This window comes from Heptranchias perlo, chromosome 17, assembly GCF_035084215.1.
Source record: "Heptranchias perlo isolate sHepPer1 chromosome 17, sHepPer1.hap1, whole genome shotgun sequence".
NCBI lineage: Eukaryota > Metazoa > Chordata > Chondrichthyes > Hexanchiformes > Hexanchidae > Heptranchias > Heptranchias perlo.
In genome coordinates this window covers 25,450,658-25,476,219 of record NC_090341.1, presented here as the reverse complement: position 1 = coordinate 25,476,219, position 25,562 = coordinate 25,450,658, and the positions used below count along the sequence as shown (strand labels likewise).

The window sequence follows — 25,562 nt, the reverse complement described above, 5'->3', positions numbered from 1 at the left end:
CAACGTAAGAAAGAAAGAACTTGTATTTACATAATACCTTATTACTTCCTCATGACATTTCAAAGCACTTCCCAACCAGTTAATTACTTTGAAATGAAGTCACTTGGTATGTAAGGTAACATAATAGCCAATTGTGCAAAGCAAGGTCCCACTAAAAGTAAAGTACGTGAATGGAAATTAATTTGGGGTTTTTTTTGGTGGTCTTGGCTAAGGGAGAAATTTTGGCCAGGACAACAAGACAACTTGCAGCTCTTTTTAAAATTGTGCCATGGAATCTTTTCCCATCAGTCTGAGCAGGTGGATAGGGCCTCAGGGTAATGTCTCATTCGAAAGACAGCATTTCAGGAACAATGCAGCACTCTCAGAATACTGCGCTGAAGTGTCAGTCTAGATTATATGCTCAAATCTTGGAGTGGGGCTTGAATACACAACCTTCTGACTCAGAGGCGAGAATACTAACAACTAAGCCAAGCTGACACTTGTCAGCTCTCTCCTTTGATTCGATGTCTGTTTTCTCACGCCTCTGTCAAGTGCCTGAGGATGCTTTGCTATGTTAAAGGTGCTATATAAATGTAAGTTGTTGTATTAGTACCAGAAAGTTTCCAGCACCCAAGAAAAGGCATCTCAGCAAAAAGTCAGTGTTTTCTGAAGATGATGGAAGAATGTGGTGGAGAAAACTGTTGACGAAAACAAAAGGAAGTATGCCTCTCTAATTAAAGCTTACATGTCCCACCATTAAAGTACTAAAATGTAGCCTGAAAAGCAGATGGCTGAGTTGGCTGAAGGTTACTTGTTTTCTGAAAAGTAGATCAAACAATAGAGGTCACAAACAAAAGAGACCTGTTCGTCTTGGAGACTGGCACTTCTAAAGCTAAGTGCGGACAAGAGACTGGGATTAGTGATGGTGGTTGAGTAGGAGACAGAATAAACTCAAGACAGCATTATTGTTGCTATACATACAGCCACTCATTCCTCAAACCCTGGATTGTGCCATTCCCAATTCCAAAAAGATATTGTAATTATCCCTGATTTCCCAACATGACCAAAATTCATGTTGCTGGGAAATTCTTCAAATAAGTATGTTACCATCCTCAAAGTTTGACTCAAAATGTTACGTTGGCTAGGCTATTGCATGCTTTCAGTGTTTTTTTTAAATATTAAATGAAGTCCCTAAATTGCAAGTAACTTAAGGTTATACTTGCATCAATTTAATGAAATCAACTGTATTTCATCTTGTGGATTGAACAGAAAGAGTAAGTTGATAGTGAGAGCGTTCAGATTTTTTGGAACATATTCTACCTGAAGTCTGAATTATAATTTCCAATTAGTTCCATTCAACTGTAATAGATCTTGGGAAGTCTAATTTCACCTTACTCCCTGACCTTCAGTAACTTGTTGCTGTAATTTTTCATACTCACCTAAATAAAATTAGTAGTATTTTAATTTCCAGGTTGCATTAATTTGATTGTAGATGAGATTGGGATAAACAACATGATATAAAACTTTACCACATTTTGAAATTGGACTTAAAAAGTTAATATTTTTGAGAATGGAATCCATCACCCCATGGTACGTGGGGACATGCAACCTCACCTGCCTCTGCCCTACCTCAGCTCCTGAGAAACACATGGACTCAATGACTCTAATGTTCTCCTTAGTGGCCTCCACCCTCCATAAACTCCAACTTTTCCAAAACTCTGCTGCATGTATCCTATTCTGCACAAGTCCTACTCCCCATCACCCATGACCTTGCTGACCTATGTTGGTTCCCGATGGCCCAAAGGATTAACTTTAAAGTCGTCATCTTTAAATCCATTCATAGCTTCATCTCACCCTATTTCTACAATCTCCTCCAGCCCTGCGTCCCCTATTGAACATTTCATTCCCCTGACTTATCTTTTTTGTAACCCCCCCCCACCCTACCATTGATGCAGAACCTTCAGCCACCTGGGTCCTACTTTCGAATTCCCTCCCCAAATCTCTCCTTCAGCTCTCCTCCTTTGAAAGCTTCTGCTAAACCCATCTCTTTGGCTAAGCTTTTGGTCACCTCTTCACCTCTTCTCTCCCTTATCACCTCTGTGTCCATTTTCCTCATGCTTATCTGCTTTGGGATGTTTTTGTGTTAAAAGTACAATGTAAATGCAAGAAGTTGTTGTTAGTGGTTTAACATTATATGCTACTCCATCTGAAAAAAATATTTCATTAAAAAATTAGGAGAGAAAGGAGACATTTTTTCCTTTTATTCTTGGAGGGTGGTTCTATATTAGACAACCTAACGGCAGGGTGCAGTTGTAAGCAGAACAACTGTTTGGTCCTAATTTTACTAAGTGCCAGCAAGCGAATAACACAATTAGTTTTGGCTAATCCTTGCTCCAGCAACCCAAGTTCAGTCAATTCTGGCTGACTCTGCATTTGAACTTCTATATCTAAGGGATGGAGACATTTTTCAGCACTACAGTGTCTCATGTTTTAAATGAAATTGTTTGCAAGACCAAGACACTAGGCTGTTTTTTTTCCTTTGCACCATTTGTTATCTCTATCTCTGTCTACCTGTTTTTTTCTTTGTTTATTATCTGCAGCTGCAAATTTGTTACAGCAGCAATCTCGTTTCCTCTTTAAAACGAACTTAAGTACTCTGGATAAAGCTGATACTCTAAATAAAATAAAGTTAAACCAAATGTGTTCTTTGGAGGTTACCACACACACACATTTATTATAGTAGTCACATCACTCAGTTAACTATGCTTGTGACAGAGCAACTTTGCTTGGCCTTTAGAGTCAACATATTAGAAACAGCTTCATTGAACCTCATGGGCTTTATTTGATCGCCACTGTTTGGGAGAAATTGGGCTGCAGTTTTTGTTTGGACAAAATCCAGCATATACTTTGTTCTTTATGAAAGGTTAAAGTAATATTTGATGTCTGGGTCAGATAAAATTGCTCCAATGTATTGGTAATGTGAATTAGCACCTCGCCTCCATTAACCTGCAACTTGCAGTGCTTCTAATCATGGTTGTTCTCACATCTACATTTAGCTTGCTGAATCTGCATTGCACATTATTAGTTTGTTTCTTCACTTAGGTTTTCATTTTATAGATATGCATTTGCTTTTAAGATGACATGAGTACCAGCTTTAACTATTCTAAACTTCTCATTTCCTGAGATATGGGTCATACTGGAGAATAAACATAAACCATGCACAGTTTCCATTGTATGTTTTCTGTACATGGAATTGAATTCTCTATGGCAAGCCAAGCTTTTGAATAAGAAGAAACTAAAGATTAAAAAATATGTTTGGAATATTTCCAACTAATAAATCATGTTATATCCACTACAGAATGCATTTTTCTCTTTTTTGATGCTACTTGTCATGGATACACTGCAGTTAATAAATTAGACTGCAACTTGTGCATGGTTTTCCTGACAAAAGAAGAAACGTTAAAGTATTTTTCAGTCTGTTGGAGATATATCCCAGAGACTAATGCTGATAGCTGAATCAAGAAGAATGGGCCACTTATGATTGTGCCAATTGGCATTTCTCCATAAGTTAGAAGCATGGAACTCATTGAGTGTTTTGTTGTAAAAGACTTTAGTTAGCACCTTAACAAACAATTTTTCATTAAAATGGACCAAGGTAACAAACTGGAACAAAGTCTAAAAGTGGTCAAGATATGTACAGAATCTAAACACATTAGAAATGCAATACTTGAATGTATTTCCCATCCTTCAGAGAGTCATAGTACATAACTAAAACCTTTCATGCAAAAGTCATTGTGGGATCATTGCATTTTACAGTTAAAAAGAGGAAAGATTTCAGAATTCCACTCCAGGGTATCTTGCAGTATATTGAAAATAGAAATTTGCAATATTTTATCAATTATTTGGGCATTTATAAGAGAGAGCGTTTCAGTTGATGTGCTTTTCAGTTTGAAAAGTAAATAGTTCACACTTAATAAATGATAAAATCTTCTTTGAAAAAATCCACAGTATCAATAATATAATACAATAATTTGGGTAAACTGAAAAAGCAAGTTTCTCATTTGAACAAATCTAGGTAATAGTTTAATGACCGTTTGCTGGATATGAAAACAAATGGACAGAAGGGCCTATTCCATTCAGGTTTTTAAACTTTATGAATTTACATTATGTTTTTATAAGTATCAAAGTCTTACAGACGTTAGGTGACAGAGAGGTTTCTTTATCTCATTTGTATTTCATAATAGCACTAATTACCTCTGAGATTTGATGTAGTGCATGGCAGTGGTAATGAGACATCTTTCTATTGCTTCACAAAAGTTTCCTGCGTCCAAGTGGAGTGGTCTGGATCTTGCATGTGTTTTGCATTCTTAATTTAGGCTTTAAAGGACTGAATTGAGAACTGGAATTAGTTATTGGAGCATTAAATGAAAGTGATCTTGAAACTTTTTTTAAGAAATAAACATGAAGGATATTGGCTATTGTTAGTATACCTTAAAACAGCATTAGCCCGGCAAACTTAAGTCAACATTACTTTGTCCCAAAGAAATGAGGATTAAAGCTAGGCACCTTGATTTTTTATTTAATTTATTTCATATATTCACTTTGCCTGCTCAAAAGAAACCAGTACTGAATGTCTCTTTTAATTCATCAGCCATTATTAAATGTATTCCATATGAACAGAATGCATTATGGAGGCCTTTGGGAGTTGGAATTAATCCTGTAAACTGTCAAGTGTGCTGGGGTCATAATTGCTAGTTGAACAAATTTAGTATTCAGAGGTCTCCAGTGTATATTCTGTTTATACCACACAGGGATTGAACAGGCTGAAATAGTTGATAGTATTGATTTCAACTGTTCTTTTTTCAGTGCTTTGCATCAGATGTCTATTGTTGTATGATAGATTAATATTTGGATGTGATTGCATGAAAACTTTGTTTAAAAAAAATGAGCAGAGATGCTATTTCATTTGTATTATTGAACAGTTGGGTAAGCTGTACCTTTTACAAGTATATGTGATAATGGTTTAGAAAGAAAACACACGTCATACCTGGTAACTCAAAATCCCTGCTAAAGTCAGTATCATGAATTCAATTGTTCCATAAACATAGAAACATAGAGAATAGGAGCAGGAATAGGCCATTTGTCCCTTCGAGCCTTCTCCGCCATTCAATATGATCATGGCTGAACCTCTATCTCAATACCATATTCCCGCTCTCTCCCCATACCCCTTGATGCCTTTTGTGTCTAGAAATCTATCTAGCTCCTTCTTAAATATATTCAGTGACTTAGCCTCCACAGCTTTCTGCGGTAGAGAATTCCACAGGTTGACCACCCTCTGAGTGAAGAAATTTCTCCTCATCTCAGTCCTAAATGTCCTACCCTGTATCCTGAGACTGTGACCCCTCGTTCTGGACCCCCCAGTCAGGGGAAACATCCAGTCTGTCTCGCCCTGTCAGAATTTTATATGTTTCAACGAGATCCCCTCTCATTCTTCTAAACTCGAGTGACTACAGGCCGAGTCGACCCAATCTCTCCATACAACAGTCCTACCATCCCACGAATCAGTCTGGTGCACCTTCGTTGCACTCCCTCTATGGCAAGTATATCCTTTCTTAGGTAAGGAGACCAAAACTGCACACAATACTCCAGGTGTGGTCTCACCAAGGCCCTGCATAACTGCAGTAAGACATCCTTGCTCCTGTACTCAAATCCTCTTGCAATGAAGGCCAACATACCATTTGCCTTCCTAACTGCTTGCTGCACCTGCATGTTTGCTTTCAGTGACTGGCGTACAAGGACATCCAGGTCCCTTTGTACATCAACATTTCCCAATCTATCACCATTTAAATAATACTCTGCCTTTCTGTTTTTCCTTCCGAAGTGGATAACTGCACATTTATCCACATTATACTGCATCTGCCATGTATTTGCCCACTCACTCAACTTGTCTAAATCGCCTTGAAGCCTCTTTGCATCCTCCTCACATCTCACGATCCCACCTAGTTTTGTGTCGTCAGCAAACTTGGAAATATTACATTTGGTTCCCTCATCCAATTCATTGATATATATTGTGAATAGCTGGGGCCCAAGCACTGATTCCTGCGGTACCCCACTAGTCACTGTCTGCCACCCCGAAAAAGACCCATTTATTCCTGCTCCCTGTTTCCTGTCTGTTAACCAATTTTCAATCCATGCCAGTATATTACCCCCAATCCCATGTGCTTTAATTTTGCACACTATCCTCTTATGTGGGACTTTATCAAAGGCCTTCTGAAAATCCAAATAAACCACATCCACTGGTTCTCCCTTATCTATTCTACCAGTTACATCCTCAAAAAACCCCAGTAGGCTTGTCAAACATGATTTCCCTTTCATAAATCCATGTTGACTTTGTCTAATCCCGCTGATATTTTCTAAGTGTGCTGTTATCACGTCCTTTATATTAGACTCTAGCATTTTCCCTACTACTGATGTTAGGCTAACTGGTCTGTAGTTCCCTGTTTTCTCTCTCACTCCTTTTTTAAATAGTGCGGTTATATTTGCCACCCTCCAATCTGCAGGAACTGTTCCATAATCTATAGAATTTTGAAAGATGACAACTAATGCATCCACTATTTCGATGGTTACCTCTTTTAGTACTCTGGGATGCAGATTTTTTTTTTATTTATTCGTTCATGGGATGTGGGCGTCGCTGGCGAGGCCGGCATTTATTGCCCATCCCTTGTCAGGCCCTGGGGATTTATCGGCTTTCAGTCCCATTAATTTCTCCAGCACTTTTTTTTACTAATACTAATTTCCTTTAATTCCTCCTTCTCACTAGTCCCTTGGTTCCCTAGCATTTCTGGGAAGTTATTTGTGTCCTCTTCGGTGAAGACAGAACCAAAGTATTTGTTTAATTGCTCTGCCATTTCCCTGTTCCCCATTATAAATTCTCCCATTTCTCCCAATCTTTTTTCTTTTTACATACTTGTAGAAGCTTTTACATTCCACTTTTATGCTCCTTGCAAGTTTACTCTCATACTCTATTTTTCCCCTCTTAATCAATCTCTTGGTCCTTTTTTGCTGAATTCTAAACTGCTCCCAATGCTCAGCTTGCTACTTTTTCTGACAACTTTATATGACTCCTCTTTGGATCCAATACTATCCTTAATTTCTTTTGATGGCCATGATTAGGCCGCTTTTCCTTTTTCAAACATTTCTGTGTGGCGGAATCCCCTGCAGATGTTGACACTGGCCTGGGGATCTTCTGTTCTAAGTTCCAAAAGGCAGTGTCAGCTACCTCAAGGAAAATTGCTACATTGCAATTCTTAACACCATACAGCAACAAAATAACATGCTAGTAAGTCAACCAATGCAGACAAATATAGAAAGCATTCACGCCATCAAACAAGCTGCTTTATTTTTTTTATTCACTTTATTGTATTCCCATGTGGCAAGAATAGATACTCTGAAATAACTTTCCGGTACATTTCATTTCGCTGATAAAATGTTAATTTTGGTCTGCAGGCAATGAATTTTGGTTGTATTGATTGCAGTGCTTCATCCATGACCTGAAACGCCAATGTCTGAAAAATTGAATCGTTTTTTAAAAAAAGAAGTACCATTTATATTTGGCAAATGGGAGTTGGCTTGTGGATTAATTCAGCTTGTGTTTGCTGCTATAAATGGTTCAAAAGTTTTTGTTTATTTTGTCTCCTGGGACAGTTCTGTCTTTCAGTTGTTGGCAAAATGCAACAAACACTTTTCAACCAAAGATGGTACTGGATTTTGAAACCTATCGATAACATTGTACTACACCTGAAGAACAGGCATAAGATCGGGCTCATTTCTGTTACACAGCAATTTGTAAAAGGTGTAGATGTAAGTTAAGGATTTTGCAGAAGTGAGACTTTTTAAACATTTTTGTAAGATACTATTCATGGAAGCTAAATTAGTCATTCTCTTGCTTGTACCATTGATGCACTGTAAAGATAAGCTAGATTTTGATTTATCGTGGGAGACTATTATAACTGAATTAACCGGAGTTGAACAGATCTAATTAGTTTAACTTTATCTGTTAAGTTTGATTTTTGAGATTGTTGAAAATTTAAAAGATTTTCACTATTACCATTGCCACACAAAGTATAAAAACTAAAATGCAGTTTTCTCTTTTAATTAAAAGACTCAATCAGTTATCATATTTATTCATCTTGAAATGAATTTGATAGCACACACTGATTTGTAATTTAGGAGTCTATGCTATAATCTTACCTTCATGTATAACTGGTACTCAATTAAGTTTTATTTTTCTTTGTTGACGCTGACTGACTGTGACACATCTTAAATTCTTCAACATTTGTGATCATATCAAGAATGTCTTGTATAGCTGTTCCTCTTTCATCAAATGTAATATATTGTGTAAAATAGTCTTAACGGTTAGGAAAATAATAGATCAATAGTGTGGATTTGTATTGATCATTCCCCAGTGAATAAACTTTGTTCTGAGCTGTGCCTCAGTACATTCCTCGGTTAAATGGTGAGTCACCCTGAGCATTGGTTGTACAGCACTCAGCAGCCCAAAACATTGGCAAGAGGCCTTGGAATAGTTTGTCAACCTGCTCGTCCCCTCCATGGAGCAGGTCTGCTCATGACCTTGTGTACTATGTGATGAAAGTCGTATCGTTTTTTTTTAATCTTGCAGGATTTGTTAAAATGCCAGTTGTAAAAATACAGCCTAAGAATTCCTTTCTAGTTATGCGCAGCAAACACACTAATCAAGGAAAGTAGAACAGATGTCTTTGTGCGAATACATGCGTGATCCCAACATTGAAGTGCCAAGTACCAGATTGCAATTTGTTTACTTTCACTGCATTAAACTCATTTATGAAATTATCCATTTTCTAAAGATATGCAACCCAAGTATGGTTTGTCCAATGTCAAATTTCACTTGGAAGCAACAGCACATTTTAGAAGTCTTAAATCACTTTTGTGTAGAATATAGTTTTTTGTTAAGTTTTTATTGTTTGCTTTGTTTAGATTAAATTGCATGACAGATGACTAATGGGCTGTAGTACAAAGATCTGAAAGTTAGCTGTTTTATCTGCAGTTTACAGAAACCCTGATCCAAGCATAAAATATTCTGCAAACGAGCCAAACATTTAGCAGGATTCAGCCAGGGTGCCGGGGTTCCTATTGCTGTCGCTTTCAGTTTTGCAGTTAAAAAATTGACAAGCATGAAGTGGCACTATCATGGTTAAACTGAGAAAAACTTTCAGGCATGAATCATTTTAAAATTGCTGTAAGTTACTGTTTTCAATGATTACAGCTTTGTGATGATTTTGATTGTGTTGCCCCTTGGGCAGAATTTTCAACAGCTATTACTACTTTGTCTGATTGAACAAATAAAGTATAAAGAGGGTCAAAAGTTGGAATGAATTACAGTGGCACCTCAATTATCTGCCATAATGGAGGGGACCACCACACCCCTCACCCCAGATAGATAATGAAAATAATTGATATCCGCGGATCCACTATGTAGTTTAATGCATATAGTGCATTTTATTCATGCTTAAATGTGTGTAAGTTAAGCAGCACTAAAGTTTAAAAGTCTTGTTGTGGTTGGATTTCATTTATATAATACGAGAACAAGTCACCTGAAATCAACAGCGTCTCCCGCTGGGCTGAAGATACTATTGCCGCATCAGACAAGCAGTCAAAGTTCCTCAATAGCAGTAATGCCTCTGAATATATTGCTCCTGCAGAATATAATTGTTGCAAATCAGGATGAAGTAAATATTTCTGACGCTTACTGGTATTCCGATTCTCTTTGCACTCTGGACAGAATCAACTTGCATTAAGATCTTGATAGTTGATTGGGATGAGAATATTGGGGGGGCGGGAAAATAATAGTGTCATACTGTAACATTATCAGAAAAGAATCATATATTGAACAGCAAGAAATAATCAAAGCACAGCCACTTGATGTGAAAATTGAGTTTGGAAAGCAATTTTAGGTGCACGCTGACAAAAAAGTGGCAGTATAACTTGGGAGTTAGGTCTGTAGTACACCAATCCCAAGCTGTGTGAGCCCACCTGCATGAGATCATCTCAAACCATTGCGCATAGGATAGGTGTCATGCTCCATCCAGTTTCAAAAGTATTCAGATAGTCTGAATAGATTTCCTGAGCACTTTTTAAACTTAGAATTAAGTCTTTTTTAATGTTATAAGAAAACAGATGCTCCCACCGCTTTCTCCTAACATATAAAATAATAGCCATGGGGGAACAGAGCACTGTACATATGTGTAAACTCTTACGCACGGAGCTTTCTTCTGTTGACAGAGTGAGTCGCAGGCCACATTACAACTTGGATATTGCCAGCAGCTTTTCGCACAATCCAGCTACCAGTCTTGGCCTGGCAGTTTCATATAATTGAGCCTAAGTATGTCACTGTATACTCATTTTTCTGATACCTACACTCTTTTAACATCATAGGCATAACAAGCTATGCAAGGCACTTGTATCTAACTCCTCTTAAAACATGCTGCTGTTCTAGAATCAGTATGTTAACCAGGTCTTGTTTCTGAAATTTAACATGGTCACTGACATCTGCAAAACTGTTTTAAAATGCTGAAAGCTGGAGCATGAGTACTAAAATTTCTTACATCTGTATGTCTCAACAATTTTGTCAGACTTTTCAATGAATACATAACTGAGTATTTCTAATTATTGTTTAAGTAATCTTTGATTTTTAAGAAGTCTTAGTTTGTGAATTTGGGTTTGACTCCTTTCCTGTCTGCCAGTTCTAATGATCCCGAAGGGGGAATTTTAACTGGGGGTAGGATGAGTGGCAAATGTGCCTGATGTTGACAGCATGAGGCCCAGGGGATTTTAACTCTAGGGCATTATTTGCATGAATGCCTGCCGAAAATGGGTGGAAAGTGGCAGCTGGCTGGCAGGCAGCACCAAAGGGAGGCTCAATGGCAATGAGATTAGCCGTGTTGAGGGTTTTTTTGGGAGGGTGTGGAAGGGGGAAGCCCGAGGCAGGGAAGGCCCCTTTCCTTGTGTGGCCTGATAGCGCATTTCTGCTCTGGCCTCAGAAGGAACGTTAGAAAAAAAATGACCCCAACTGGTCCCAACCCTCTTCTCACTGTCTTCACTGGCGGGGAAGTTGCAGGGGCTTATTCTCTCAGACCAGAGATAAAATTGGGGTTGTAGCCTGATGACATCTGCATATTTAGAGAAAGATCCCACCAGCTTCAGGTGGGACCCTATGCTGCCTGCTGAGAAGAGCAGGTTAAAATGGAAGATAGTGGGATCTTGGCAGGACATCTGTAGGTAAGTCACTCGGTCGATTTTAACTGCTAACCCGTCCTTTTTACTCCAGGCGAGCAGGGTTAAAATCGCCCCCTAAGTGTTTGGATTTCCTCAACCTGGTCCTTGGTGACATGAGTCCACAGCATATAACTCACCATAAATATGTATTTTTAATCTTTGAAGCTTTGTCCTATTGATGTGTGCCTCAGATACTTAAACTGAGCTATTCTCATTAAGGTGACTGATTCATTTGCCAGATATAGACTAGTAGTTGTTCATACAGTACAAATAAAGTCTTGTACTTAGTATGAAAGCTCATAAACTGAGAATTTCAACAATGGTTATTTAATTTCACTTTGTGTTAAGTTCCCATTTTCATTACTATATATGTTTGATGTGCTCAGTGTCGATAGTCTGTATCATTCTTTCATACCTGCTTTCTTTGGGTTTCTTTGCTCTCCATTGATTCTCCCCTAGCCCTGCATTTTGCTCTGACTTCTCTCTGTTTTCTCAGCCCCTCTCCTCACTGTTCCTGACCACAGCTTTATGTTTTCTTGATTATTCCCCTCACTTGTCTTGTTTTTTTCCCCTGTTTGTATTTTTCAGTGTCTCTGGTTTCCTTTTGTATTCCCCTGTTGTTTCTATCACGCTACCTTGATGAATAGGAAGTGAAAGAAATTGAATGCCAGTGAGAACTCAAGTGAAATGAAAATTCATGAAAGATTGAGGGAAAACTGAATACTGGCAAAAGAAGAAAATGACACACGATAAAAGAACAGCAAGAGGAAAGAACATAAGAATGTTGATGATTTGCAGAATACTTGTTGCTGAGCCATGTTAAGTATGAGCGATATGTCCAATATGATGAATGAACTTTTATTTTTATAACCCACAGTTGGCTGGCCTGTATCACTTGATTTGCTATCAACATTGCATTGGATATTGACTAGCAAATAAAGTATTTTTTTTTGTCGCCAGTATGCCCTGTCACTTTTTGATGCTGCAGTAATGGAAAAATGTTACAGCATCCTTTGACAGTGTTGTAGACAGTCACATAATGCCTCCACAACTTTGAATATTGCCACTGATTGTCCTTGAGTTACCTTTAATGGAAGAGTACACATCTGCTTTTTTTTTACTCGTTCATGGGATGTGGGCATCACTGGCGAGGCCAGCATTTATTGCCCATCCCTAATTGCCCTTGAGAAGGTGGTGGTGAGCCGCCGCCTTGAACCGCTGGAGTCCGTGTGGTGAAGGTTCTCCCACAGTGCTGTTAGGAAGGGAGTTCCAGGATTTTGACCCAGCGACAATGAAGGAACGGCGATATATTTCCAAGTCGGGATGGTGTGTGACTTGGAGGGGAACGTGCAGGTGGTATTGTTCCCATGTGCCTGCTGCTCTTGTCCTTCTAGGTGGTAGAGGTCGCGGGTTTGGGAGGTGCTGTCGAAGAAGCCTTGGCGAGTTGTTGCAGTGCATCCTGTGGATGGTACACACTGCAGCCACAGTGCGCCGGTGGTGAAGGGAGTGAATGTTTGGGGTGGTGGATGGGGTGCCAATCAAGCGGGCTGCTTTGTCCTGGATGGTGTCGAGCTTCTTGAGTGTTGTCGGAGCTGCACTCATCCAAACAAGTGGAGAGTATTCCATCACACTCCTGACTTGTGCCTTGTAGATGGTGGAAAGGCTTTGGGGAGTCAGGAGATGAGTCACTCACCACAGCATATCCAGCCTCTGACCTGCTTTTGTAGCCACAGTATTTATATGGCTGGTCCAGTTAAGTTTTTGGTCAATGGTGACCCCCAGGATGTTGATGGGGGATTCGCCGATGGTTAAGCCGTTGAATGTCAAGGGGAGGTGGTTAGACTCTCTCTTGATGGAGATGGTCGTTGCCTGGCACTTGTCTGGCATGAATGTTACCTGCCACTTATGAGCCCAATCCTGGATGTTGTCCAGGTCTTGCTGCATGCGGGCTCGGACTGCTTCATTATCTGAGGGGTTGCGAATGGAACTGAACACTGTGAAATCATCAGCGAACATCCCCATTTCTGACCTTAAGATGGAGGGAAGGTCATTGATGAAGCAACTGAAGATGGCTGGGCCTAGGACACTGCCCTGAGGAACTCCTGCAGCAATGTCCTGGGGCTGAGATGATTGGCCTCCAACAACCACTACCATCTTCCTTTGTGCTCGGTATGACTCCAGCCACTGGAGAGTTTTCCCCCTGATTCCCATTGACTTCAATTTTACTCGGGCTCCTTGGTGCCACACTTGGTCAAATGCTGCCTTGACGTCAAGGGCAGTCACTCTCACCTCACTGAAATTCAGCTCTTTTGTCCATGTTTGGACCAAGGCTGTAATGAGGTCTGGAGCCGAGTGGTCCTGGCGGAACCCAAACTGAGCATCGGTGAGTAGGTTATTGGTGAGTAGGTCCTGCTTGATAGCACTGTCGACGACACCTTCCATCACTTTGCCGATGATTGAGAGTAGACTGATGGGGTGGTAATTGGCCAGATTGGATTTGTCCTGCTTTTTGTGGACAGGACATACCTGGGCAACTTTCCACATTGTCGGGTAGATGCCAGTGTTGTAGCTGTATTGGAACAGCTTGGCTAGAGGCGCAGCTAGTTCTGGAGCACAAGTCTTCAGCACTACAGCCGGATGTTGTCGGGGCCCATAGCCTTTGCTGTATCCAGTGCACTCAGCCGTTTCTTGATATCACGTGGAGTGAATCAAATTAGCTGAAGACTGGCTTCTGTGACGGTGGGGACATTGGGAGGAGGCCGAGATGGATCATCCACTCGGCACTTCTGGCTGAAAATGGTTGCAAACGCTTCAGCCTTGTCTTTTGCACTCACGTGCTGGGCTCCACCATCATTGAGAGTGGGGATGTTTACAGAGCCTCCTCCTCCCGTTAGTTGTTTAATTGTCCACCACCATTCACGACTGGAGGTGGCAGGACTGCAGAGCTTTGATCTGATCCATTGGTTGTGGAATCGCTTAGCTCTGTCTATAGCATGTTGCTTCCTCTGTTTAGCATGCATGTAGTCCTGAGTTGTAGCTTCACCAGGTTGGCACCTCATTTTTAGGTACGCCTGGTGCTGCTTCTGGCATGCTCTTCTACACTCCTCATTGAACCAGGGTTGATCCCTGGCTTGTTGGTAATGGTGGAGTGAGGAATATGCCAGGCCATGAGGTTACAGATTGTGCTGGAATACAATTCTGCTGCTGCTAATGGCCCACAGCGCCTCATGGATGCATAGTTTTGAGCTGCTAGATCTGTTCTGAATCTATCCCATTTAGCACGGTGATAGTGCCACACAACACGTTGGATGGTGTCCTCAGTGCGAAGACGGGACTTCGTTTCCACGAGGACTGTGCGGTGGTCACTCCTACCAATACTGTCATGGACAGATGCATTTGCGACAGATAGATTGGTGAGGACGAGGTCAAGTAAGTTTTTCCCTCGTGTTGGTTCGCTCACCGCCTGCCGCAGGCCCAGTCTGGCAGCTATGTCCTTCAGGACTCGGCCAGCCCGGTGTAGTGGTGCTACTGAGCCACTCTTGGTGATGGACATTGAATTCCCCACCCAGAGTACATTCTGTGCCCTTGCTACCCTCAGTGCTTCCTCCAAGTGGTGTTTAACATGGAGGAGGACTGATTCATCAGCTGAGGGAGGACGGTAGGTGGTAATCAGCAGGAGGTTTCCTTGCCCATGTTTGACCTGATGCCATGACATTTCATGGGGTCCGGTGTCAATGTTGAGGACTCCCAGGGCCAATCCCTCCTGACTGTATATCACTGTACCGCCACCTCTGGTCTGTCTGTCCTGCCGGTGGGACAGGACATACCCAGGGATGGTGATGGAAGAGTCTGGGACGTTGGCTGAAAGGTATGATTCTGTGAGTATGGCTATGTCAGGCTGTTGCTTGACTAGTCTGTGGGACAGCTCTCCCAATTTCGGCAGATGTTAGTGAGGAGGACTTTGCAGGGTCGACTGGGCTTGGTTTGCCTTTGTCGTGTCCAGTGCCTAGTGGTCCGATGCTGGGTGGTCCATCTGGTTTTATTCTTATTATGACTTTTTTAGCAAGATTTTACAACTGAGTGGCTTGCTAGACCATTTCAGAGGGCAATTAAGAATCAACCACATTGCTGTGGGTCTGGAGTCACATGTAGGCCAGACCGGGTCAGGATGGCAGGTTTCCTTCCCTGAAGAACATTGGTGAACCAGATGGGTTTTTACGACAATCATGGCCACCATTACTGATGCTAGCATTTTAATTCCAGATTTTATTTAATTAATGAATTAGCTCCTGTGCTGCTTTTCATATTGTTTGTTTATCGTGTGTTACTCTGCTGCTCGTGGGTAGTTTGACAAAGTATATAAGTTCATCCTCAGGTTTCTTGAAAATTTGCCCATTGCACTTGACGAATTTGGGCAGGTGACACAACGCTTCAAGACAGTGTAGAAAATCTCCTTTATAGTGTGATCCGTGTGTCTGAGCCCAAATATAATCTGAGGACAGCTAGTGGCATCACTGCTCAAGTGGGTTTTGAGCCTCTGAGCAACGTTAGTCTTTGGCAACAAGAATAATACTTGTAGATGTTAATCTTCACATCAAGTCGAATAGAACTTAATCTCCAGGTGATCTCAAGCTTCTAATATATCACGTAAGGAAGAGATTTGTATCTGTTGTCATTTTCAGATGACATTGGTAAGCTGATATTTAGATAAAATAATCAACAAAAATAACAACTTGCATTTCTATAGTAATGAAACATTCCCCAAGAAACTTTACATAGGAAATTGCGAATTTAGTAAGTAGAAGAATTCGAGTTGACAAAAGATAGGTTTTGAGGAGATGTTTAAAGGCAGATAGAGAATTAGAAGACAAAGAGGTGCAAGGAGGGTTATAGACTGTAGGACTAAGACAGTTGAATGATCTGCCACTGAGCGAGGAGGACTGGAAGGGAAAAAATCAAAGAAGGAAAGAGTGAGAGGGCTGAAGGCCTGGCCTCAGACATAGAATTGGAGGAAGGGTGAGAATCGGATGAGCAAAGCCATAGAGGGATTTGCAAACACAAGGCAGGCTTTTGAATTTGGTGGGTTGGGGGATGGGAGCCAGTGGAGATCGGTGAGGACTGGATAAAGGCTGCAGGTCAGAATGCAGACAGTGGAGTTTTGGATGAGTTGGAATTTGCATAGAGTGACATGAGATTGGCGAGGAGACCATTGCAGAGGTTGAGGCTTGAGGTAATGAAACCATGGATACAAGTTTCAGTGATGAGTCTCAAATTACTTTTCTGTGAAAAGCCAAGCTATGATTTCCGGAAGGAGCTGTTGAGAGCTTTATTTATTCAATTGGTCTCTGTGGACATTTCGCACAGTTGTCGGAGGAGTATTTGCATGCAAAGTTGCTTCATCAAGAGCAATATCACCTGCAAATATTGAGTCATTTAAGATATTGCCACGATCCGGCCAAGGCTTAGTTGAGTGGATTCAAAATTGTGGCAGCAATGAAGAGGAAGGGAGCAAAACATTTCCAGTTATGATTGAAATGGTGAGTTGGGCATATACCTAGACAAATTGGCTTGAGCTGTTAAGCAGAACTCTTGACTGTTACCGCCACCGTTTTAGGGATGGACAATATCATTAATCAAATCAAGTAATTCTTGAAAGCTACTACAGTTTTAACATGCAGGTAGTCTTAATATTGTGCAATACAATTCCATTATTCCTGCCATTTTTCAGGAAATAATTCTCCCCGGGTAACTGAACCTCATCACCTTTCTTGTTCGTGTTTCCTGATTTTTTTTTTTCTGTTATAATTAGAATGGCAATCATGATGAAATTTGCACAGTAAATTATATTATTATGTTGATATTGCACCATTGCTCGGAATAGGGTGATCTGAGATTTTTCAGCCACCTTTTTTATATTAACATTTGAAGTAGCATTGTTAGAGCAATGCTTTTGCCTGTGGTCTCATGATTGTCATTTTGTGAAAATTTGTCCACAAATCCTTAAAATCATCCTGTAATTAGTGGGTGGGTCCAATTGGTTCGTAAATTCGTGCATTTATAGGGTAGGAACTAAACACAGTTTCACCTGCAGCAACTAAAGACGTGTGTTTTATTTCAAATAATTCAACAGTCTGGCAAAATCATCACAGCTGGAAAGGTAGCATCGTATAAGTGCAGTGTAATTTGATTGCAAAATACTTCTGAACAGTTTTAAAGCATGACCTTGCCTTGCTGTGCATCTGTGTTCATAGTGTACAAAAAACCCTGGCTGTCATTGGATATCATATGGCTGTGTTCCCTCTGGTTCTTTGTAAGTCGCACCATCCATGTTTTTCCAGCTCACTCAGCACATTTCTATCCATGTTTTTCGATGTTTCATTCCAAACAGTAGCTCAACTCATTTCCAGTCTGATCTTCTAAAAGGGGAGGCTAGCTCATATATAGAGCAAAGATTCCACAATAACAGCAGCTACATTCAGAGAATTTACCTCCAAACTGCTGTTTTAAAAAAAAATCGTGCAAGTCCTGATAATGACTGCTGCACTACTTAGTAAGACTTCTATCTGATACAGATGAACCCAGTACAGTAAAATAAATTAACTCAAGCTACTTTACTTGTAAAATATCATGTTGGATGGAATTCAGTGGATTTATATGCTTGCCATCATGCCATTTATTTAGTACTTTGATTTCTATTTCTCTGTTTCATTACCATTGCATGCCGACGAAATGTCTGTTGTTTCCCTTTCACATGTCTTACATATGATTTTAATAAACAGCACTCCAATTTTTTTTTACACAAGCCAGTTTCGGTGATGTAGTCGAAGAACTATTTTCTTCAGGATATAACAGTGTCTTGTGTAGTGTGCCTGGACTGTTTTTCCCTCGAACGCAGATTGCTCTTATTAGAAGTTGTCATTCTTTTCAAACCACTCTTAAACCTAAGAATGTGGTACAGACTCTTGAGTATTTAAATGTGGCTATTCTTTTTGAGTACATCAAAGCCTTAATGTAGGATATAAGTAGACCACTCTGTGAAGTAAATTGGGTCTCATTGTGAAATATTTGTCCTATTTTGTTTGCTTATCCCCAGTGAATATATCAAAAAATAATTTTACTGCAGCATTTCTTCCAGAGCCAAGAGCTTTGCTGAACATGAGCTATGGGTTCTAGACTAAATTTTGTTGGTGGCTACCCTGGTGGGCTTGTTAAGCTTTTTCGTGAATAGCTGAGCTGTAGAACCCAGAAAGGCCCCAAGTTTGATCTGTGGTCCGTGTTGAGTTAGCAGCTCTCAGCCGTGACATCAGTAGAGGCACAACAACTGGCTTCAGTACCTTTGGGGTTAGGATGGGGAAAATCAAACATGGTTCTTGCTGAATGCTATTCAGCAACCTCTGCTGGAAGTGCACTGAGTGAACATTGGGTGTGAACAGAAGTGGGCTTGGCTAAGATGCCCCCCAAATGGTTGAATAGCTCGCTGACACTCGCTGTGAAAGCTCACACATGAACAATGGCCACTTGGATGACTGTTGTTTATGGATCTATATGGAGACATTTTCAGAAAAGGAGAGAAAAATTGGTTATAAATTTTTTTTTTAAATGTTGATGGCATTGAAACATTTTGAGATGTATTAAATGATTTTAACTTGTGCCATTGTGAAAAGTTTACTTTCTTACCATTTGCCAATTACGGCAAATTTCTGTTTATATTCAATTCTTTGCAATCCCTTGCCCACAGTCAGTGGTATCTAAATTCCTTCGGTTCCCTTCAACCTCCTTTTTTCATTATTTTTGACAGCTGTTGGCACTGCAATTTTGACATTTGTTAAAAGTTGATGGTGCTCTACACACTGTCTTCCATTTTTGCCCATATTTGTTTAAGAACTATTCCTTTGACAGCTGTTTAGGCTAGAGTTTGATAAAATAATACACTGTACTCCTTTTTATCAGTATTTAGCAGCTACATTTTGTGGATTTTTGCCCTTTGGTAATGTGTCGCCTTATCTATTTTTCATGTGGTATTGGGTTTCCCTATTAAATATAAAATCCTTTCCCTATCATTTGCCAGCTGTCCCCAGAATTGTGCTTTGCATGAGTATACCTTTTCTGTTTTTTAGCCATCTTAAGCTAAGTACATATTCTGTAACTCCAGACATTATTTTGTGGATTTATATTCCACTATTCTCAAGTTGCTTGTTTATTCTGGTTCATTCTTTTTGGGTAAACTAAGAATGAAAGGATTGGGAGACAGAGCAATATTAAGTTGAGGCAGTGGAATGAAATGATTAATGTTGCGATTAGGCACAGAATCAGAGCCAGGATTCTGTGCTAGACATAGTTAATTGAATATACTAGCCAAGTCCAGATGTTTTCTTCAGATAATTGCACCAAAAACGTGGTGCTGAATTCCAATGCAGTAATGTTGTTTATTTTCAAAGTTACAATATGGATTAAAATGTGAAAAATGGCCTTTATTTTTAAGAAAAGAAATTCTGGAAGGCTAATATTTTTAATTGAAGAGCACTTCAGATGAAGGTGGCATGCACTAAATGTGTTGTGCAGCTGCTTTCCAATTCATATTTGTATTAGCTGAAGTTTACTTGGATGGTCAACAGTAAATGGATGTTTTTCAGATTTTTAAGAGTACTGTAGAGTCCAGACAGATCCCAGCCACATATAGTGTAATAAACAAAACTAGTGCTTGTCCTCTGATGTTTAAACGTACAGTAGACTAGGTGAACCAAGGGCCCATATCCCCTTTGAAATCCTATAAATCCATTTTTAACTGGCTCTTGAAAACCCTGTATGGCAAATAAAGCAATCATATGGACTTAACTTAGTGCTTTTATTTAAGTTCCCAGTAATAGTGACAAAATATGTGGGAAGGGTTTTGAATAAGCTGTGTGCTTTGTTTAGATTAGAAACCATTTAAGATGGCGTCAATTAGATTTGATTTTAACAGTTAATAAAAAGTCACTGTAGGTCCCAACAAAGCTCTTAAGATCTTAATGAGAAGTGCATGAATTAGACCAATTCTTTTTTCTAGTTTTTGTTTTCCAAAAGAAAATAATGAAGCATCCCACAGTCACATTATCTGCTGGCCACTGGAAGGATACCGACTGTTACGAGTGCATAATCGTTCATGGCAAAAGTCTATTCTTCAGTGTAGTGCAGCAATCTGTACAGGGTAAATCATTCAATGAAATTTGATCTTTCTGATTCAGTGGAGATTACTCTGCTTGGTTTAAAGTTGAAACAGCTAACATGCTTCTTTGCATAGAGCAAAAATGTACTAATGTAGAAATACAATAAGATATGTGTTTCTTGGAAAATAATTTTTTACTTTTTTTTATAGAAGTATTGTAATATGTGGCTAATGCTAATCACTCAGATACCTAGGAGAAAATTTGAATGAAATGGCCAGAAAAATGTACCTAATTGAATCGAAAGTGGTTCCTTTAAGAAAATGTATTTTGTCTTTTAAAAAAAAATTGTATTCCATTAAGGTAAGGGATGAGGAATGTCAGTGCTGGGGAATTGATTTCAGACACCCAGTGTCCACATCAAACACTTCCAGGTCATGTTCTGCATTTAGCTATGCTATACAATACTCTCTCCACGCTGCCTCAACAAGGTGCTTCAGCCTCATACTCGGAAGAGCACTTCCTACTGCACCAATGTGGCATTTTTACCATTTCCCACAGCTACCTCCTTAGGCCTGTCAATGCCAAACTAGATTCTAGTGGGCATGGGCCTACATCACAACACTACACTTAGTTTGGCATTGAAGGGGCTGGAAAAAGGAAAAAAAATGCCACACTGGTGCAATAGTGGGTGGCCTTCAGAGTTTGTAGCTGAAGCACCTTGTTGGGGCAAAGTGGGTGGAATATTGCTCTGCATTTGTGGACAATAATCATGAAATCAGTAGATGAATTATTGTCCCCTGGCTCCAAAAATGAACATTTTTGAAGAGATATGAATAGTAATAGGGATTTTCCCTGCAAGCTTGTGAAATTTATATACTGGAAATAAAATCTCATTGCACATGTCAGATAATCATGATGATTCCTTGACCAGGCTGTGGTTTTTGTTGCAGGCAAGAAGCACTGCTGGCAGCCATCAGTGAGAAGGATGCAAACATCGCCTTATTAGAATTGTCTGCCTCTAAAAAGAAAAAGACACAAGATGAAGTGATAGCTCTGAAACGTGAGAAGGACCGACTAGTGCAACAGCTGAAACAGCAGGCAAGTTCCATTGTGTTTGCTGGTGCTATGCTAAATTATTCTACAAGGAGAATAAAAATACATCTTTTACTTCTACAATTTTATGGCCAACTGTCCTTTAGTAGATTCTGTAAGTCATAACAATTAAATTTATTAAATAAAACATAAACGGAATGCCTAAAATATAATGACTACAGTTACTCGAGTGCACATCAATATGTAGTAAATATGCCTTGATGGTCCTGTTGAAATGAGAAATAACTGTATAGTGACAGCAAAAAAATTCACTGTGTCCTGTTTTTAAAAAAAAAACTTCGCTAATGTTTTACAAAATTACATTTTAAATTCCTTTGCTGTAAAAAGAAAATGTACCATTCATGCAGGTTCTTCAGATCATGCAGGTTTGCTACAAACCTTCAAAGAACCTGTCAGATATAAGTGAGACAAATTAATGATCCAGGAACACTTCCCTTTCTTTCATTTAGAAAAGTGTGTTAATGCAGGTACTGTTGCCTATCGTGTAAAAGTTTCATTTGGATCAAAATTATAATTGTTGTCCTGTAGTTTTTGCAATTTGTTCTAATTCCAGTTAAGGATTCAGATATTTGGAGCTCGCTGAGAAACTAGCATGTTTTTATTCAAATAATTGGATATGCATAACATTGTATGAATATAGAGCTGATTATTACAGAATAAGATAAAAACCGAAGAATACGGGAACAGTAGTGTGTTGTGGAAAAGTGTGACCTTGCATTATTAGCAGATGTTGTTGCCGTCCTCAGAGTAAGAATAATAAATTATAAACAGTCAATTCCAATCTTTTTAAACAAAATTAGTATACTAAAATGTGCCACCAAGCATGAAAGTGATTTGCATGTACATAAGTTTGACTTGTTCAATGTTGTCATTATATTTACCACACTAGTTTTCCAACTAGGCTCTGATTCCAACAAAGTAGATCTTCTGCAGACAACCTACATATACGAGTTGCTGGCACTAGTAGCAGCAACACTCCATGTGTAGGGTCTTTCCATTCTGGGTAACTCTTGGCTGCTGTTGATATTATTTGAAAATCAATGACTTTATTCTTGAAAAGTTGCAGAGCATTTATTTATTCACATTTTGAACTCTAACTGTATTATGTGATGGGTCCCACTTGGTGGAATTTACACTATGAAATATAATATTTGCTTTTAATTCTGAATGGGCTCAGGTTTGTGTACTGCACATCAGATCATAGCATAATGGGGCTTTAAGTCTAGCAGTTGACAGGAATAAAAACAGAAAATTCTGCAAATGCATAGGTCTATCAACATTTGAAGGAGAAAGGTGGGTTCACATTTTAGGTGCACCCTAATCAGAACAAGCTTAGCACCATACAGTTTGCATTCAGCCTAGTGTAGTTGGCTTCAATTTCCAGTTTTTCTACTACGCCACATTCCAAGAGATCAAAAGTTTATCGAGAATCTTCACCTGGCAGTGCGCTACATGCTTTCTGCAATCTCACTAGGATTCATAGAATTGGTGGTGATGCTGTCCTGTGAAGTTCCAGCAGCATCAGCCATCTACTCAGTCATTACGGTGCATTCCTGGTTTTGATGTCCCAGTCCCTGATGATGCCTCTTTGCACATTATCCAGAGGCGAGACAAAATTCCATTTCAGTGAAATTCAGTTTTAATGTTCACCGCTCGCAATGACCATTCGGCTATACAGATCAAATCTTACTTTCCAAATCCATTTCCTATTTGTGCGTGTATGTTTGACCTTGTTTATAACGATTAGCAGAATTTCAGTTACAAAGATAAGATTAGCACTGATTTCCTTTGCTGTTTCACAGGCAAGCAAGATTTTTTGCACCTTGTTGAGCACAGCTCTGCTGTGGGTGAAGAATGTAACAACTCATGGGAATGCCAGTTAGAACTGCCTTGGCAATAAAATCTGGCTTTGCCAATTTGATGTGGAATGTTTCTTTTTTGTTTTCCTGCTTTCTGCAGTTTTTCTCACTGGTTTAAAATGTGTGACATTACTTGCCTTGTGCTTCCCTTGAGAGGCAAGGTGGAGATTTTATAAAACGTTGCAGGAATCCTGAAAAACACCCAAACAGTTCTGGTGAAACATTTTCATATCCCATGCTAACCTGATAAAGAACAAGGAAAAAAATCACTAAAGACTAGCCACCCAATCAGAACCCAGATTGTAAACATAGATGTGATGGTAACAACAACAACTTGCATTTATATAGTGTCTTTAATGTAGTAAAACATCCCAAGGCCCACACACCTACACTGGACACAACATGCTGCTAATGTTTTTATCTTGTGTCTATTGTTTGTAGTACTGTACTGCTATTTCTTCGTAAATAAATTCACTAAAATTGGTTCCCCTTGACTCTGACTAGTGAAGTGCACTTTTGCATAGAACCATATGGATTTGCTTGCAGCAATCAACTGCAAGCTGACTTGTGGTTTAAGAGTTAGGAAAGTGATGAATCCTAGAACAGTTCATCGACATAAGGATTTTTACTCTTGCTTTCTTGTAGAGTACCTCAGTGGAGACCTTCCTGTTGAAAATGTTTCACTCTACATTGAGCTAGCTCTGATCTGTTCCTGCTAGCTCCCAACCTGCTCTGAATTCTGCTCCATTGCTGCCAAGCTGCCTTTGCTTTGCCACTTGCTTCCCATAGCCGTCGACTCCATTCATTCCTCTGCTGGTATCCTGTATCCGTTTGTGTGCATTGCTAATCACCAAAGCCGCTACTCACTCCGCTGGACGCCTGGATCAACCTGTGCTGGCTCATGGTTGATTCTCCACACTTCCTCGACTCTCCGTTTTCCAATGTAAAACCTCCAGCACTGATATTCTGCCGCTCAATCAGCTCCTGGACTCACTCACCTTCCAGAACTATTTCTGAATCTAGACATTAGTTTGTCGATGCTCCAAGCTGACTGCACCCTGTCTACAAGTCAACTTCATCCCAGCACAGAACCTCAGACTTTCACATTTTACTCTCTCTTACTGTTTCCTCTCTATCTTCTGTTTACAGCCAGGACATATCTATCGTAATCTTTGCCATGGCTATGTAGCTTGAATTTCTTCTGTGTCTATTCGTGTGTGCATTTTGGCTGCAACTTCAGACCCGAGCCCATTACTTCTATCTCCCCTTTTTTCCCTCTTCTCTTTACCCCTCTTGGGTCCTTCTCTCCCGTTTTCTCCCCTTCCTGTCACCTAGTCATGCAACTTTCATTTCTCTCTCACCCCAACCCTTTGCTGTTCCTCTGCCTTCGTACACTCTGTGTGATCCCAGACTTAAATCCCTCTTGGATAAGCCCACGGCTACATTCTGTGCCCCTCTCAGCATCCTGCTAAGGGTTCATCAAGGCACTTGTCACCTCCTTATGAGTAGCAACTGCCCCACCCTTGTCACCATTCATCCCGCCCAGAGCACTCACCCTTCCCACCACTGACACCTTGGACTCTGCTATGAGATCAACAATCGCCACCCCTCTCGTATTTCCCTCCAGAATGTCCGTTTGCTTGCGAAGAAGGCCCTGGCCATCCACAACCTTATTGTGGATGATTGCATTGACATCATGGCCTTAACAGAAACGTGGCTTATGGGTAATGACTTTTCCTCTAACTGAAGCCTACCCTCCCTACTTTCCACCATGTGCCCTGCCCAAACCGCTGTAGTGGTGGTGTGGCCATTATCACCAGATCTCACCTTGGTCTTTTTCCCCTGCTCCTTTGGCATCTTCTCTCCCTTAACACCTCACCTTGTTCCATCCCACTTGCCTCTCCTTAAAATCCTCATTCTCTACCACCCACCTAAGCCCCATCCCAAGTTTCTCATCAAGATATTCTTATTCCTTACTTCCCTTAGCCTCTGTACTGGTCAACTCCTCATCCTTGATGATCTGAATTGTGTTCACAATTTCCCTGCCCTCCCTTATCTGAGTTCATTGCCCTCCTGTACTCCCTTAACCACCCGCTCAATATAAACTCTCCTACCCATATTCACGGCCACCCCCTCGACCTTGCCATCTCAC

General features: G+C 40.1%; 1 protein-coding gene across 4 annotated transcripts in view; it reads left to right on the top strand.

Annotated features, from left to right (window-relative positions):
* Positions 1 to 25,562, top strand: part of LOC137334185 (ERC protein 2) — a 631,578-nt gene that overhangs the window by 470,555 nt on the left and 135,461 nt on the right. For 3 of the 4 annotated variants that reach the window (XM_067998749.1, XM_067998748.1, XM_067998750.1), the window contains one exon: positions 21,389 to 21,536. The exons of the other annotated variant lie outside the window; for it this stretch is intronic. In XM_067998749.1, coding sequence (XP_067854850.1) covers positions 21,389 to 21,536 — 148 coding nt within the window. The remainder of the gene's footprint in view (positions 1 to 21,388; positions 21,537 to 25,562) is intronic. 4 annotated transcript variants of the gene reach the window in all.